The sequence below is a fragment of the Temnothorax americanus genome, unplaced genomic scaffold, assembly GCF_048541705.1.
Source record: "Temnothorax americanus isolate GAGA-0224 unplaced genomic scaffold, ASM4854170v1 Scaffold16, whole genome shotgun sequence".
NCBI classification, from domain to species: Eukaryota; Metazoa; Arthropoda; class Insecta; order Hymenoptera; family Formicidae; genus Temnothorax; species Temnothorax americanus.
The window spans coordinates 3,023,295-3,038,041 of NW_027509297.1; the positions used below are offsets into that span (position 1 = coordinate 3,023,295).

At 35.6% G+C, this 14,747-nt stretch overlaps 1 protein-coding gene and 1 long non-coding RNA gene across 28 annotated transcripts in view; one reads left to right on the top strand and one right to left on the bottom strand.

Annotated features, from left to right (window-relative positions):
* Window positions 1–14,677, bottom strand: part of LOC143895625 (uncharacterized) — a 38,908-nt gene extending 24,231 nt beyond the window's left edge. The window contains exons 1-5 of one of the 3 annotated variants that reach the window (XR_013256375.1): window positions 14,489–14,677; window positions 12,777–14,372; window positions 6,378–6,588; window positions 6,036–6,305; window positions 580–5,351 (exon numbers count right to left, since the gene is read on the bottom strand). This is a non-coding gene — a long non-coding RNA (uncharacterized LOC143895625). Of the gene's footprint in view, window positions 1–579; window positions 5,352–6,035; window positions 6,306–6,377; window positions 6,607–12,776; window positions 14,373–14,488 lie in introns of those variants that run through there. The other 2 variants (XR_013256377.1, XR_013256376.1) reach the window with 2 other exon arrangements.
* Window positions 1–14,747, top strand: part of LOC143895616 (CUGBP Elav-like family member 1-A) — a 553,022-nt gene that overhangs the window by 475,742 nt on the left and 62,533 nt on the right. For all 25 annotated transcript variants that reach the window (XR_013256373.1, XM_077402904.1, XM_077402903.1 and 22 more), the window contains one exon: window positions 8,622–8,670. Coding sequence is in view for 24 of the 25 variants with exons in the window: in XM_077402904.1 (XP_077259030.1) it covers window positions 8,622–8,670 (49 nt within the window). In the remaining variant the exon portion in view is untranslated. The remainder of the gene's footprint in view (window positions 1–8,621; window positions 8,671–14,747) is intronic.

Consider the following 14,747-nt stretch of genomic DNA (forward strand, 5'->3'; position numbering starts at 1 on the left):
TATATGTTACCATAATTTCATTTTAAGAGATTGTACTATTAGACGTCTTCATAAATTCGGCTTTACGCAGTTGATTTTCCTATATTTTTTTCCCATATTATATCAACACATACAATAATGAGAGATAAATTCCAATTTTTGAAGCTCTAAGGATAGTCGCAATTTTGCTCCAACAGGCAGAGTTATTAAATATTTGCAAAGTTACATTTATATACGTTTGATAAACTATATATTTCTTGGAGCGGAACGGAATTAATGTGAAATTGGTTCGTCTTTATTGAAGGATATCCGACCACATTCGCTTTACATGTCATTTATCTTATTTTTCTTTATCGACAGCATTGACAATGTCGAAATAATACATATTGATCCACCTGTCTTTAACAAAAAATTTGTATATTCTTAAATAGAGCTCATGCTGCGATAAGGTATCATCTCGATTTTTTTTCAAAAGAACTCGCATTACAACTTAACAATTGATTCAATGATTATCATAATATAATTTATTATTATTACAATTGTGGTTTACTTGCTGGTTTTGGTTAATTTTGAAATTAATTCAACTAATTTGCTCTGTGCTCTTTGAAAAAATGAATAAAACTACAAAAATACATCAGAGAATCATGGGAAATGCGGTTGAAGATAAATGACGTTGATGAAACCGGCCTTGAAAGACAGAATTACCAAACGTGGCCATAAATTTGATGAGCATGTTTGCTCCCGTCGCGCAAAATCGACCAGAAATTGATCCTTTCTCACTCCAGGCTCTGCCGTGCCACCGGCGCTCTCGTATTTCATGTTTCCCTTCATTGAGAACATCGGTTTCGCCGTGTCGCAGCGCGCAGCGCCCACCCTTCGCCGAGCGTCGGTTCGCGCGGATGCACGTGGCGGCCGCATTTTTTTCTCCCGCGCCGCGCCGCGTCGTCGCTAAAATCCATGCAGATTTTTCACAAGGCTCTCTTCGCCGCGCGCGGGCGCGCGTCCGCCAACCATCGGGGGAAAAAAGCATCCCGTCGGCCGTCGGCCACACAGCCACCTCTCCCCCCCCCCGGCCAACCCTCTCGTCGTACCCTTTTTTTCATTCTGTCGACGCTGCCCGACGTGGCGGTACGTGAAACGAATTTATAACTGACGATATACGACGGCCGAGCCCTTGAGTCGAATACGTCGATTTTAATACCCGCTACCTACGGCCGTGCATCCCATCCAGCCACCCCGCCTACGCGCCCTTGTCACTTTCGGGGCAACCCTTCGAATGTCAAAGCGCACCCTGCCCGATCGGCTTTTACCGTGTGGATATTGAATTTATACCGCATAGTCGAGAGATCTGGTGGGAAATATGCGGGCAGAGATGAACAAAAGCGAGTTTTTTCTTGATCGAGAGTACTATCGCCATTCGCCATTGCCGATATTATTTAAAATTGACAACTTTGTATTTTGCAGCATGTATATGAGAGATTTTCCGTGCGTTAGTTAAAAAAGTACCGAGTATAATAAGTTATAAATATTTCTCTGTTTTCATATCGCTAGTACGATGAGTGTGCGTGCGATCTCTCTATGTGCGAATATCTAAAGTCGCGAAAGGCAACAAACATGCATTCACAAAATATCAAGCAAATAAAATATTTTCTGATAGAATTGAACTTTTCTAAAAATATGCAGTGGAATATGCATGACTTTTTACATAGAAAATTGTAAATGAAAAAAAATATTGTATATATTCTTTTGAACTTTCAAATACAATTTTGTTTGCAAAATTTCTTGACCACCATATCGAATATGCAATTTAAACGATGAATATTTTCAAATTTTTTAGAAGAAATTTTGAAATAAAAAGAATTGGTGCGCTTGTCGCTAGGCTTGTCATATAAAAATATGTGTATATATATATTTTTTTTTATAAGACAAGCGCACCAATTCTTTTTATTTCGAAACTTCTTGTGAAAAATTTGAAATATATATGTATATATAAACTTTGCAAGTAATAAAACTCGACTATTGCATAGAAGATACGGATTGAAAAAAACTGCAGTATAAATATGAAATATATATAAAACCGCACTTGCATGCATCGCATATTCCAGATTCAATAAAATAATTCTACAAAGTAACAATTTTCATAAAAGCAAGCAAATAATTTCAGAACAATAATATAACATTTTTCTCGATCTTGATCGAAAGTGCAAAATGACAAATACTTTCGAAGAAACATGTCACAGCTAACGGAAAACATTTATAAATATCGAGTCTTGCTCATTCTTCAACTGCGACTATTTTTGTTTACAAAATTTTATACATCCCTAATATCTCAGAAAATATGAAGCGGTACGAATATCACGAAAAGTATCCCCATCTTGATATGAGCAAGCAAATCGTGAAGATTGAAAGTCGTGAAAATCAGCGTCAGCAAATGGTGAAAGTGTGAATTACCGCACTTTTTGTAATTTTGTCGACGATTAAAGCATAGGATAGAGATTGGTGTCGAGATAGTGGCAGAATTTACGCGACTCAAGGTGAAGACAGGAGAGGCTAAAGGGGGAAAGAAAGGACTAGTAGCGTTGGGTGTGAAGGCGCGTTCTTTTTAAAGCGTGACGACGCGGAAAAGAGAGGACGGCGCAACTTTAAATCCAGTCGTCACACCATTCCCCATCCTCACACGAAGATTATAAAAATTACCCTCCACCGGTCTTACAATGGGGTCGAGATTAAAAGTCACGAAGCCGGAGCAGTCAGCAGGCGTCGGCGTCGCGACGCGCACGGTACCGCGTTCCGGCAGGAAAGCGGAACTGCTATACTTTCGTAATCCGGACGCGGCCGAGCGAAGAAGGATAAAGGAGCTTCGGTATTCTGGAAATGAGTGAGACACGGGAATACGTAAGCAGAGGTATAACTTTAAATCGAGTCTTCTCCCTCCACCCTGTTTTCATGGAGACAGGAGAGTTACCGTTGAGACCGAATAGTTTATCTTACATATCTTAAAAAGATATAAAAAAATAAGTAGAATATAATAAAAATAATGGATGTACAAATGAACTATTAAAAAACTAATTATGAAATGAAACGAAAAGACCGCGATGTATTAAATCGTATTAAACGTATCTGATAAACTAGTGAAAGATTACAAAATAATTGATGTGAGATCTATGTATTTAGATAATTTTTAATATGTTATTTTCGGTAAAAATACAAGAAATTTTTTAATTATGATAATCAGAGTCATAAGTAAACTTGTGTAGGTAACTTAAAATGTTAAATATTTCAGATAACTATACCAAAAAATGAGATAGTCCGCGGCAAAATAAAATTAATAAATTCTTTTACAATAAAAAAAATTAAAAGTTTTTGATATTGATTTATAACGATATAACTTAATTTTGCTTAAGCTTATTATATGTCGTAAAACAGTTATACTATAATCCATTGTGAGTGTTCGAAATATCTCTACTGCTATATGGTTGGATTAAAATTTCGCAAGATAAAAGGTCGGGTCTCCGACTTATGATGGTGGAAAAAGAATTTCTACGAAAGAAAACTTGCACTTCCTAAATGAGGATGAACGCTGGGAGAAATTCACGAGTGTAACTCCAACTCTGGCGGCTCCTTCTTTTGCGCGAAAACTGTTGAACTTCATTTCTTGGCAAGAGTCTGGATTAAAAATCGAGAATTGCAGTCCGTCAGGAGGATTGTGCACGTTCGAAAGGCTAAAAGCCGATTACGCCTCACCTATTCCTGATATTTTATTATTCCAAAGATATCAGCGTTTCGAGGAACATTTAGACTCCGTGAGATCTCATTTAATTTCTTCGCGCCAGGTATCGCCCAGGTATCGTTTCACGCTTTCCCAAATTTCTCACCGAGACGTTCTCGCGTTACCGAAACTCGCTATTCTCGAATTACGGGGCCTCCATAAAAATTCCGTCGAGAAGACGGAGTTTATCCTCGCCTACGGATCGAACCATCCGTCGACTTTAAACGGAATTGCTATGCACGAAATTACCGAATCGGCCGCAATATAAAGGTACGATGCGGAAGGCACTAAACTCAAACGCGCCACGCGCTTAGCATAGATATGAATTTCAAGCTGGCTCTCACATTGCGATACGAGAAATTCTTTCGCGTCCGGAGTATCGAGGAGATTCGTAAATAGAATATTCTGAACTCACTCGCAACAAGATATCTCTGCGCACCCCTGTGAACGGGATGCATCTTCTCATCCTCGGGCATGCAGAATTCTTTTTGCACTGTATTTTTCATGATATCAAAAACCATTCTTTAGATTCTTATAATTCATCGCATGGATTCGGATTTATATCAGCTTTAGATTAATCTTTACACTTTTTTAATTAATGTTAATTGTTTCTAAATATAATGCGATTATGAGCATCAAACTAAAACATTCACGAAGATTCAAAGACGACAGGCACGACTGGTTTTTTATACAAGCGTTTCCGCTCGTTGATTTAAGAGGCCGGCTAGCAGGCATTTCTCCAAGCAACACGGTCGAGTGATCCAGTGCTCTATTTATGAGTGCGTAAAATATCTTGATCTGTTGGGTCGCTTAATTTATATCGCCAGGCATGCCGTGGATTAATGAGAAATTTTATTATGACAGACTCGAGACAAATCGTACAAACAACGCGTTCGTTATCTGGCTGTTATCCTTCAATTTACGAACAACCATTGAAAATTAAATCTGCATTATATGTTAATATTTTTAAAATTATGGAACATTTTAAAAACACAGCTCCAAACAAACAATAAAGACTTATGAAAAAGTTATTGATGACATTATCACAGTTTGCTATATCCTCAAGTTATGTAAGATTATCTTAAATCACTAAGGCTATTTACTGAAAATATATTTATTTCTTATAAAATAACGTATATTTTTTAGCCAAGTGATATTTCGATGTAAGCTATCAAAAATTGAAAATATGAGCTTTTTCAATATGTAGAATAGTGTACTTAAAATATTGAAGCTATTGCACAGTATTATGTCTCGTTATATGTCTCGTATCGGTAAAGTATACTAGCTTACAGCTCTATATAGCGAATCTGGTGCCTCCAGATTGCATCATCGTTGTGGTATATGGGTCGTTAGTCGATGCGCATAATCTTCGATCGCAATCGTGGCTGGTGGGCCGATTATACCTGACTTGGCGTATCGATCCCACTGGTCGATACGGATATCGAATTCGAATCTTGGGATGATCCTTCCCGGCACAGACGGCTGCGAGATAGAACCGGAGGCACAATTGCGAGCAACCCAGTTTCGGGAATGAATGCATGGCAAATGAGCGCCGAAGTTCTCAGTGAACATGTTCTGCGGGAGAAGTCTTAACCTTTCGGCCCTAAAAATGATCGTATATAACTGCCCGACGGATTACATCAAATTCAAGGAGTTATGAAAATGACTGTTTATGGAATTATAGACTGTCTATAAACGCGACTATCTATGGAAAGGCCCGTATTATAACTCGCCATTCTTATAAAGATATGTAGTATAGACATTTTGAATTGAACAGATTTATAGCTTATACTTATGGAATTGAAAATAGAATTATAAATTTATAGATGATAGCATGAATATACCTAACATGACACAAATACCTATCAATAGTATATAAACCTCAATATCAATTTATATTGTATTGAATTATACAAGAATTATAATCCGAGATCCACAGAAGCAATATAACTCCCTTATTATACATTAATGGTTTATGCAATTGAGAGTTTACGAAATAAAGAAATATCAAGAATTGGAAACAAGTTACACGAATAAACAAAGTGTGACAAAGAGAGAAATAACGACTTATTATAGTTAAAAAAAATTTTTTAGAATAAGTTAACTTATGTTATTTTTAAACAATCACAAATGTTAACTTTTCATAAATATTTCCAATAAGCAATATCGCTCTTTTTATTTTTATATATATTCATCAGTATCTTTTATCATTCTAAAACATTATGATGACATGGCTGCTCGTATTTAATCAATTAACGATGACGTGTTGACGAAGTGTACTTCTTACTTCTTTCGTTTCTTGCAACGCCGTGAGTCATTCATTACGACTGGCAGCACATCGAGGATCTCTCGAACGTTTCCACCGAGCTTTCTTATCGTCGCCAGAACTTAGTGATGGCGTTAAATTTAACGAGCCCAATAATTAAATTAAAAATGAGGAGTTTGAAAGTGGAGGAGATCGTACACAACTCATTCTTCATGGCTCCCGTTGAAGTATAAATTGCTCGATCGATATAATTCGAGCATCGTAAAAACTGATAGCTCCGGCGTGTAATAACTATCATAATAAATGGAAATGTTAGACTGGCTGCCATTTTCCTTGAAAAAGGGAGATTCTATCGCAACGTACCTATAAATGATATCCCTTTCTGTTTCTCTCTTATGATCTCTCTCTCTTTCTTTCTTTCCCTTCTCATGCAGTTATTTTGTTATGGCGCAATAATGCATCATCTCGGCTGGAAGGGCTTAACTTTATGATATAGCTATTGCATTTTTATTTGCCAAGAATAATCACCTCACTAATTTTTTATGAGTCTTCACAAGACAGCTAGTGCTGGCAGCTGTTAAGCAATATATATCTAGAAATTCATACAATATAAAGAATGTTGTATTAAAAAATTTTTATTTTGTAAACAGTATATAATAAAATAATATATATATATATATATATGTAGGTCTGGAAGTATGTTCCGGGACTTTTATTTTTGATATCGGTATATTCCGGGACATTTGGCAGTTTCCAGGACTGTCCTGGAAAAAATTGATGTCTTACGGCAATTTTCGGGACAGTTTTTTGAATCTGATTACATATATATGCGTTATATTCCAGGACTGTACATTTCAAAAAACGTAAACAGTCCCGGAACATACCCCTGGACCTACATATATATATATATATATATATATATATAGTAACTGTATATTATCGATAATTACTCTGCGAATACAATAAATGCAATTTTTACGGAACGAAGCATTGTAAACGAAATAGTTGAGGTCTATCGATTATTGTACTAAGCTATTAATTGCGTATCGCAATTTAAAAAAAAGCTTAATTAAGTGCACTTTTTTCAAAAAATCTCTATGAAATAATCTGAGAGAATATTTTAAATGTATACGGCAAAAATATAAAAGCCTGCGCACGTGTTCAGCCACGATAACATTTATTTACTTGAAAATTGTGTACAACTCGCACGTATTCTGTTTCAATTGTATAATTGCTAAAACATTCGCTTGCAATGAATTTTATCCCGCAGCAAACTCCACACAATTAAATTTGATATAAATCGATTTTATTACAACGAGCGTAGATAATCACACGTATGGCGTATATCGCACTACTATGCAGTTATGCACTGGTGCTTCTAAGTTCTTATCTATTTATGAAGATCTCGCGTATTTGTCGCGAACACGTAGCCGTGCAGTCATCGATTCATTGCGCAGAAAATCTCATTGCATTCATTCGAGCGAATACACCGAAATGATTTTCATGTTCACACAAGCGGTTGGTCATACGATAAATCTACTTTTCCAAACTTGATTTCCATGCGTTCTCTCATAAATATCGTCTGTTTCAATGGCTTTTTGCTATATAATAACGAGTACTCTATTATCGCGATATTTTTGTCATTACAGAAGTGCGTATTAGAATTTTAATGACTGCCTTTTTTAAGTAATATATTTTCTGATTTTTATTAATTATTTATATCAAATTTTGTTGATAATTGAACGTCAAATTATATTAATGCCTATTTTAGTTGAAAAACAGAAAAATGTTTAGCTAATGTAGCACTAAAGAGCATACGCCAGAAATACTAAAAGAATATGTATTTTATGACGATTTTAAAGATAGCTATTTTTTATTAATAAATTATATTTTAAAATTATTTCTAATAAATGTGTGTGTGTATGAAAAATTAATATATTTTTTACGTATAACTGATTACAAAAAATGTAGAAATTTTTTATGAGATAAATTAAGTTATAATTGCGCAATGAAATCGTGTTATTCATTAACTCTAAGTAATTACTAATAAAACATGTTTATGATTTAACTGTCAAAATATTTAAAAGAGTTAATAGTAAAAATTTTTGAAAAAATAGTTAAGAATGTTATTAAAAAAAAAGATCTATTTTAAGCTAGTATATTTTTAAGGAATCAGTAAATATATAATGGTAAATTATCGTGCACAACCGGAAAAAGCACGCTGCATCGATATAGATATGTTTGTACCATCAACGGTACAACGTTCTGTAAAACATTCTGGCGAATTCCAGCATTATATCGCGTTCGATTTTCGGTCTCGCGCACGAAATAGGAAAGAATTCTTAGAATAAGACCGAGCGAATTGCGTTCGTATACTCATCTCTACGTAAGTACAACGAGAGCGAACCGCAAACCACAGAATACGGCTTCCTGTCGTTGCATTTTTCAAAAAGCGCGGAACGAACTTTGCACTCGAACCCACTCTCTAACGTCGACGCGATATCGGCAGTCTTATCAATAATAAATGTAACTTTTATCACATGCGCCCGCGCGGACGCTTGCGAAGTGCGGGAACGCAAACTATATCGTTGATTCTTTTATTTTCAGATGCGCCATCCGATCCAAATGAAGCCGGCCGACAGCGAGAACCGGAATGGTGAGTGAAAATTTTAATTATTTCTCCGAGACGCGCTAAGATTGCGAATTAAAACTTGAATATCGCAATGCTTTCAGACCATATTGTAAGTGAATTAATATCGAATTAATTTTTAAGCAAACCAAAGTATTGTTTTCGCATGAGAAGAAAAAATTTGTACTTTTGTTGCTTACATTAAGCGATTGGTAAAAATTAAAATAATAGCAACTTGTTTTATTAATCGATCTATTAAAGCAAAAAATGTGCTGGTATATATTATAGGTATACAGCTTAGCTACTACACCAAAAGCATGTAATTTTAGTAAGCAATCAAGAGATGTGGTAGCGTTTTATATCAGATATATTTTTCGTAAAGTAATCCAATCTATGTTTTCTTATAAACAAACTAAATCTGGATCTTTTTCGTATGAACCGAATTTTAGTTTTAATAAAAGATACTAAATCTTTTATAAAAATATAATGAGATTTTGAGCGTCTTATTTAATGATTGCTCGATCGCTTCGACGTTCTGGCACGATTAAGGAATGCCGAGCAACGGCGGTATAACCGAAGGAGAAGACAACAATAACGGTCGCGAAGGTAAAGTTAACTCTCTTCGCTCGGCGGAGAATGCAGCTCAAAGCGCGTTCATTAGATGCTATAATTAATTGGTTGATTTGAGGGGCTTGTCGAGATTGCGTAGTCAAAGAAGACATAAGCGAGCTGCGAAGTACCAAACGGTATAGGACGATAAGGTAGGCCAGGAAAATCGTGAGAGGATGGGCAGAGACGAACAAATTTTGCAACATACAGTTACCAGGACGACGAAAGGGTCGTCTTGCACGCGAATTCTTACATGGCACGTTCCTTTTCTCTTTATCTTTTTGATCTTTTTAAATTCTCCACTTTCATTAGTGAATTCACTCGGACAATATTGCGTCGTTCGTATATATAATACACCACGATAAATTACAGACATTACCTGGTGGCAGAAAACACCAGATATTATTCTATATATTGCGTAGATATTGTATAAACGTTAATTCCATTCAGAGAGTGATTCTATTTTAATACAAAAGTAACAGAAAAGTACTAAGTACAAAAGTAATAATTAGTAATACTAGAGTATTGGTAGAGTACTATATGAATGATTAGAGAGAAGACAAAGGTTGATGAACTGACTCTTTTTCTCATTTCATTATAAAATCCATATTTTATAAATTAAAAATTGTTTCGTTATAGATATACATTTAAATATAAATATTTACTATATGAGAAATTATAAATAAAGTGTCAAATCATAATTTAATGCTTATATTCTTAATAACGCTTATCAAAAGTAAATGAATGTGATTGAAAAGATAGGAGAAAGATAATGATCCCTCGTGATGCATGAATATTATTCATGTAGAAGATTTTACTTCGAGTTCTCTAATTTCTTCCATCGCGCATCGATCGGGAAAGAGCCATGTAAAAACGAGAACGTCGAAAAGCGCATCGGGGGATCGTATCGCGAAAACCAACAGGAGAGTCAACGAACGCGGCAAAACGCGCGATTTTTTTACGGATAACTGCGCCGCGTTAGCAATAAAAATTCGACTACCGGCTGGACGGGGGTGTAACGTAAAGCGTATATAAAACCGGCCACGTCGGTGGGACGACGCAAAACGAATGCTAATGAAATATTAACGACACCCGTCACGTGCTGCGCTCGGCTGGACCGTACGGTTCCTCTCTTTCCTCTCCCTTTTTCTCTGTTTCTTCTCTTTCTTTCTCGCACGATCGTTCACTCTTCCGTCCCATGCTTCACCCTCCACGCTCCTTCTCTCCCCTTTTTTACTCGTCCCGTTTGTCTTTCTCCTGTTTTTTTTTATTTTGCGCCGCATAAGAACTCGTCCCCTCCCAAAGGATGCTCGTGCACGGGGCCGTTTTTTTTTTTCACATCGATGCGCAACGCCGTTTCAGGCGCTCTATAGCAGCGCTGTGTGCAAATGACATGCCAAATTGTAATCACGCCAAGATTCAAGCGGCTTTACACCTCGCGTTTAGCGTTAACCGAAACCTGATTCTGACACTTTGTTTGTTACGGTCGAGCTCTGCGCAGTTGCGCGAACAAGATCCTAGATCAAGTAACCGCGTTACATGGACCGACGCTCGATCCTGTTTACCAGCAGTTACGCGTTAAACAGAAATTACTCCATTGGTTAACTATTCAATCTCGCGACGGCTTCACAATTGAATTCATCTTAATTTTTCAATTAAATTAACGAAGACAATTCTAAGTGGTAAAAATATCGCAAGTGGAAAAAAATGCAATTGGATAATAGATAATTAGAAAGGACCTACATTTTCTGAAGAATTTTTTGAAATTTCTCAACGCAATTAAATGCGTTTCTTTACAACATTCTAAGAGAAACATTCGAATACTAAAAATAGTAAGCAAACGAAGAAGAATAGTATGTAACAATAAATATATTTGTTTAAAAATGTGTAAGAAGAGTCTTTTCTTTTTTTCTCGATGTAATTTTTATTAAAATTATATATTTGTTAACAAAAATAAAACTTCCAACAGTATCATTCAAGGAATTAGCAGAAAAAAGAGATTTGTATTAGAAATTAATAAAAATAGGATATTGAAGACCGTGGGAAACATATATTACTAATTTACAACTTTCATTACTACCATGATTAAGTTACAATTTAATATATGAATTTATATAATATGAAATTTAAAAAAGCTCCCCAATTTTACTATATTTATATTTTTGAAAATCTCTCTCTCTCTCTCTCTCTCTCTCTCTCTCTCTCTCTAGGTTACAGAATATAATATTAGTATTGTTATTATACGTTAAATATTTGAAACAATTGTAACGAGTGCAAAGATTAAAGCATATTAAATAGATGTTACGATAAAAAATGTATTGCATAATACTTGGATGTGGCGCTTAAAAATATGATATAATGTAAAGCGAGAATAGCCCATTGCAACGTGTCACCAAGAATAACCAACGGAATTAACACTACGAACATTCATGTGTTTCAAATAAAAATTTAGAATATTTACACAAATCTCAATTATCGAAACAGTTGTAAGAAAGGGGTATAGTTATGTTAATCATTTGATTTATGTCTGGATTACCGCCGATAGGTGGCAAAAACTCGATTTACTTACGGCATAAGCGAACGGAACTGGGGTACAAGTGCATAACATCCGTTTTGTATATAAAAATGAATAGACACGACGTGTTGTGTAACCGAAACCGAGATCAGGCTATTCGTAACCACGCGCACGTGCAATATGGAAAAGGATTTTTCCATATAGGATGCGGGACGTGCGCGACGCTGCGGCCGCCATGAATAGTGCCGTTGTATAAGCTACATGCAAATCCTGGTAAAACGGGAAAATAGTAAACAAGAAGAGAACGCACGCTATCCGGTATCAGAGTATTATAGTTGCCTTGTCGTTAGGTGAATCTCATGAACGCCGCAACTGACGTAAGCCGAATTCAGATAAAGCAGCTCACGAGCTCGCGTACAAAGCGCGAGATTAGTCGCCAACGTAAAACTTACTTTCTCGGAAACATGTAGATACAACGTACATACACAGCGCATTGGCATCCTTATATAACCGGACTGATTCACTATAGTGAATTGCTTTGAATATGATAACATTTATGAGAATTAGTATCCGACAATTGTCAACGCGAATTTATGAATAAGTCTCCAAGTGGAAGAATGAAAGAGATTAGTTAACAATTACAGTTGTAGAATATCTTTTTTCGTAACATGGAAAAAAAGGATTAGCATTACAGCACATTTAGGGATAATCAACATTTTTTGCAGCGAGAGCTACAATTTAGCAATAGTAGCAAAACTTTTTGTTGAGTTTAGCTTTTTCTGCAAAAAATGTTAGCTATCCCTATTTTACAACTAAATTTGCTAAAGTAGTTAATCCTTTCTTTCTGTGAAAAAATTAATAAATACATAAATATATTAGAATGGTGTCAAACAATTAATCTTATTTAATTGAATAATTTTTCTTTGTTCACGCAATAACTTCTTAAATAGTTCTGTAAGATAAATTACCTGTTATTCAAGGTAACATGTCGAGGCTCATTTCCACTTACCATTTTGCATAATCTCGTGCCATGCTATTGCATTTCGCTCATAATTGAGGAAACTACTGAATGAAGGACGATCTTTACCTCTTGTCCTATAATTATTCTTGTCAATGACGTAGTGGCGGGTGAACCGTTTTAGCGGTGTTTCCGACGGGATGCACGCCGATTAAGGGACCTCTGTCACAACGTCAAGCGCGACAGCTTAACGAAAAGAAGAACGAAGAGAGTGAAAGCTTTATTTATATCCGTGACATTCTGTTTATTTTGGCTGACAGACTAGGCTCGCTCCGGGCTCTAGCTAGTAACGGGCTCTAGCTGATCCCTTCCTTGCGAATCTCATTTTGTCCCGACATTGTTTCAGTCCGATTACATCACGTCTTCTTACCAAACACGAGCCTCGAAATTGAATTAGATGTCGATTTCTTCATGGAAAACGATTACCGCGCGCTAATGGTCGCACATTACGCGATATCTGTCTGCAATTCAATCTTTTCTTTCTTCAGTCTATTCCTTTATCTTGAACCTGATACCGGTCAACGCACGTTCTATCTTCACGTTCTGCTATCGGTTGATGTGCCTGCCTATATAAACTTTACGAGAAATAAAATCAGCGTTTCGTTTATCAATACCAACGAAAGACAAATGACATTATTCTTCTACTCTCCTAAAGAATAGAAATTAAAGAACTTATATACACACACACACACACACACACAATAACTACTGAACTCTAAATTTATTTGATGCAATTAAATCAACAAAGTTTAAAAAATGTTGTAAAATTATTATTTATTTTATCTATTGAGTATTTTATCTATTGTGTGCACACAGAATTTATTAATTAAAGGCATGTAATTTTGTTTCTAGAATAGATTTTGATTCGATAATTTAAAGATTTTTAAAAGAGGAAAGTTTTAATTGAATAAGTTTGATATTATTAGGATTTTATTTTGACAGTTTACATCTCCCATTTTTAATCTTCCTCATGCATTTCGATTGGCTCTCTATATTATCCTTTCGCGCGACGAATAATTTGATTATTTTTTAATCCTGGTACAATTCTAGTCAATGTTTGTTTATTGACGAGATGTGACAGGTAAATATAATGGATGGATATATCCTCGACTTTTATATGCAATCATCTAATTGGGAACCGTTTTATTTATGTATTATCTCGTTTTATACAACCTCGATGCATTCGTCAGTAATTTTATTTCTGTAATTACTCTGATGTAGATACATTTTATAATGCAGCCAACAAAAATTTTACATTAAAATCAAAATTGCCTGTAAAGTGAGTGAAGATTGCCATCAGTTTCAAGGATTCGTTGAGAAAATAATAGCGTCGTAAATTATAGTCCGATTCAGTGCCACATCGTATAGTAATAAAATTTATGTCATTCTCACGCATTCAACTCACTGGGTACTTGCATTATTCGCTATTCATGTTTATTAAACGTTACGAAATGTTACTTACGTACATCATCTCTTGCACACGCGAGCTAAATTGTTCGTTATATAATCGCAAATTATAGGAAATACATATTGCCATGAGCAATATTGGCTGTTTTTTCTAATGAGCAGTCATTGCATGATTGTTTCCTTAAAAAAGTATTCGTAAGTATTATTAATACTGTAAATAGTTACATCATATATAGATGAAGTTAGAAGCAAAATTTATGCAATTAGTCGATAGCAAAATGCTTTAATATAATTACCTCAATTGATCGACTTCGCGTTGACAAACTAGGACGTTCGATTATACCAATCAAGAAGAAGTAAATTAAGAACTGCTGATTTCACGGAGTAACTATTAGCGCGTCGAGCGATGTTCGATTTGAAACGTGTTTCAAGGAACGTTTCTACGATCGCGGAAAATAGCGACATGGAGTGGAGGCAAAGAAAGCGGTTAGTCTCGCACCGCAACCATCGGTGATAAGCTTTATCTTATCGGACAGAAGCCCGGTGAGTCAGCGA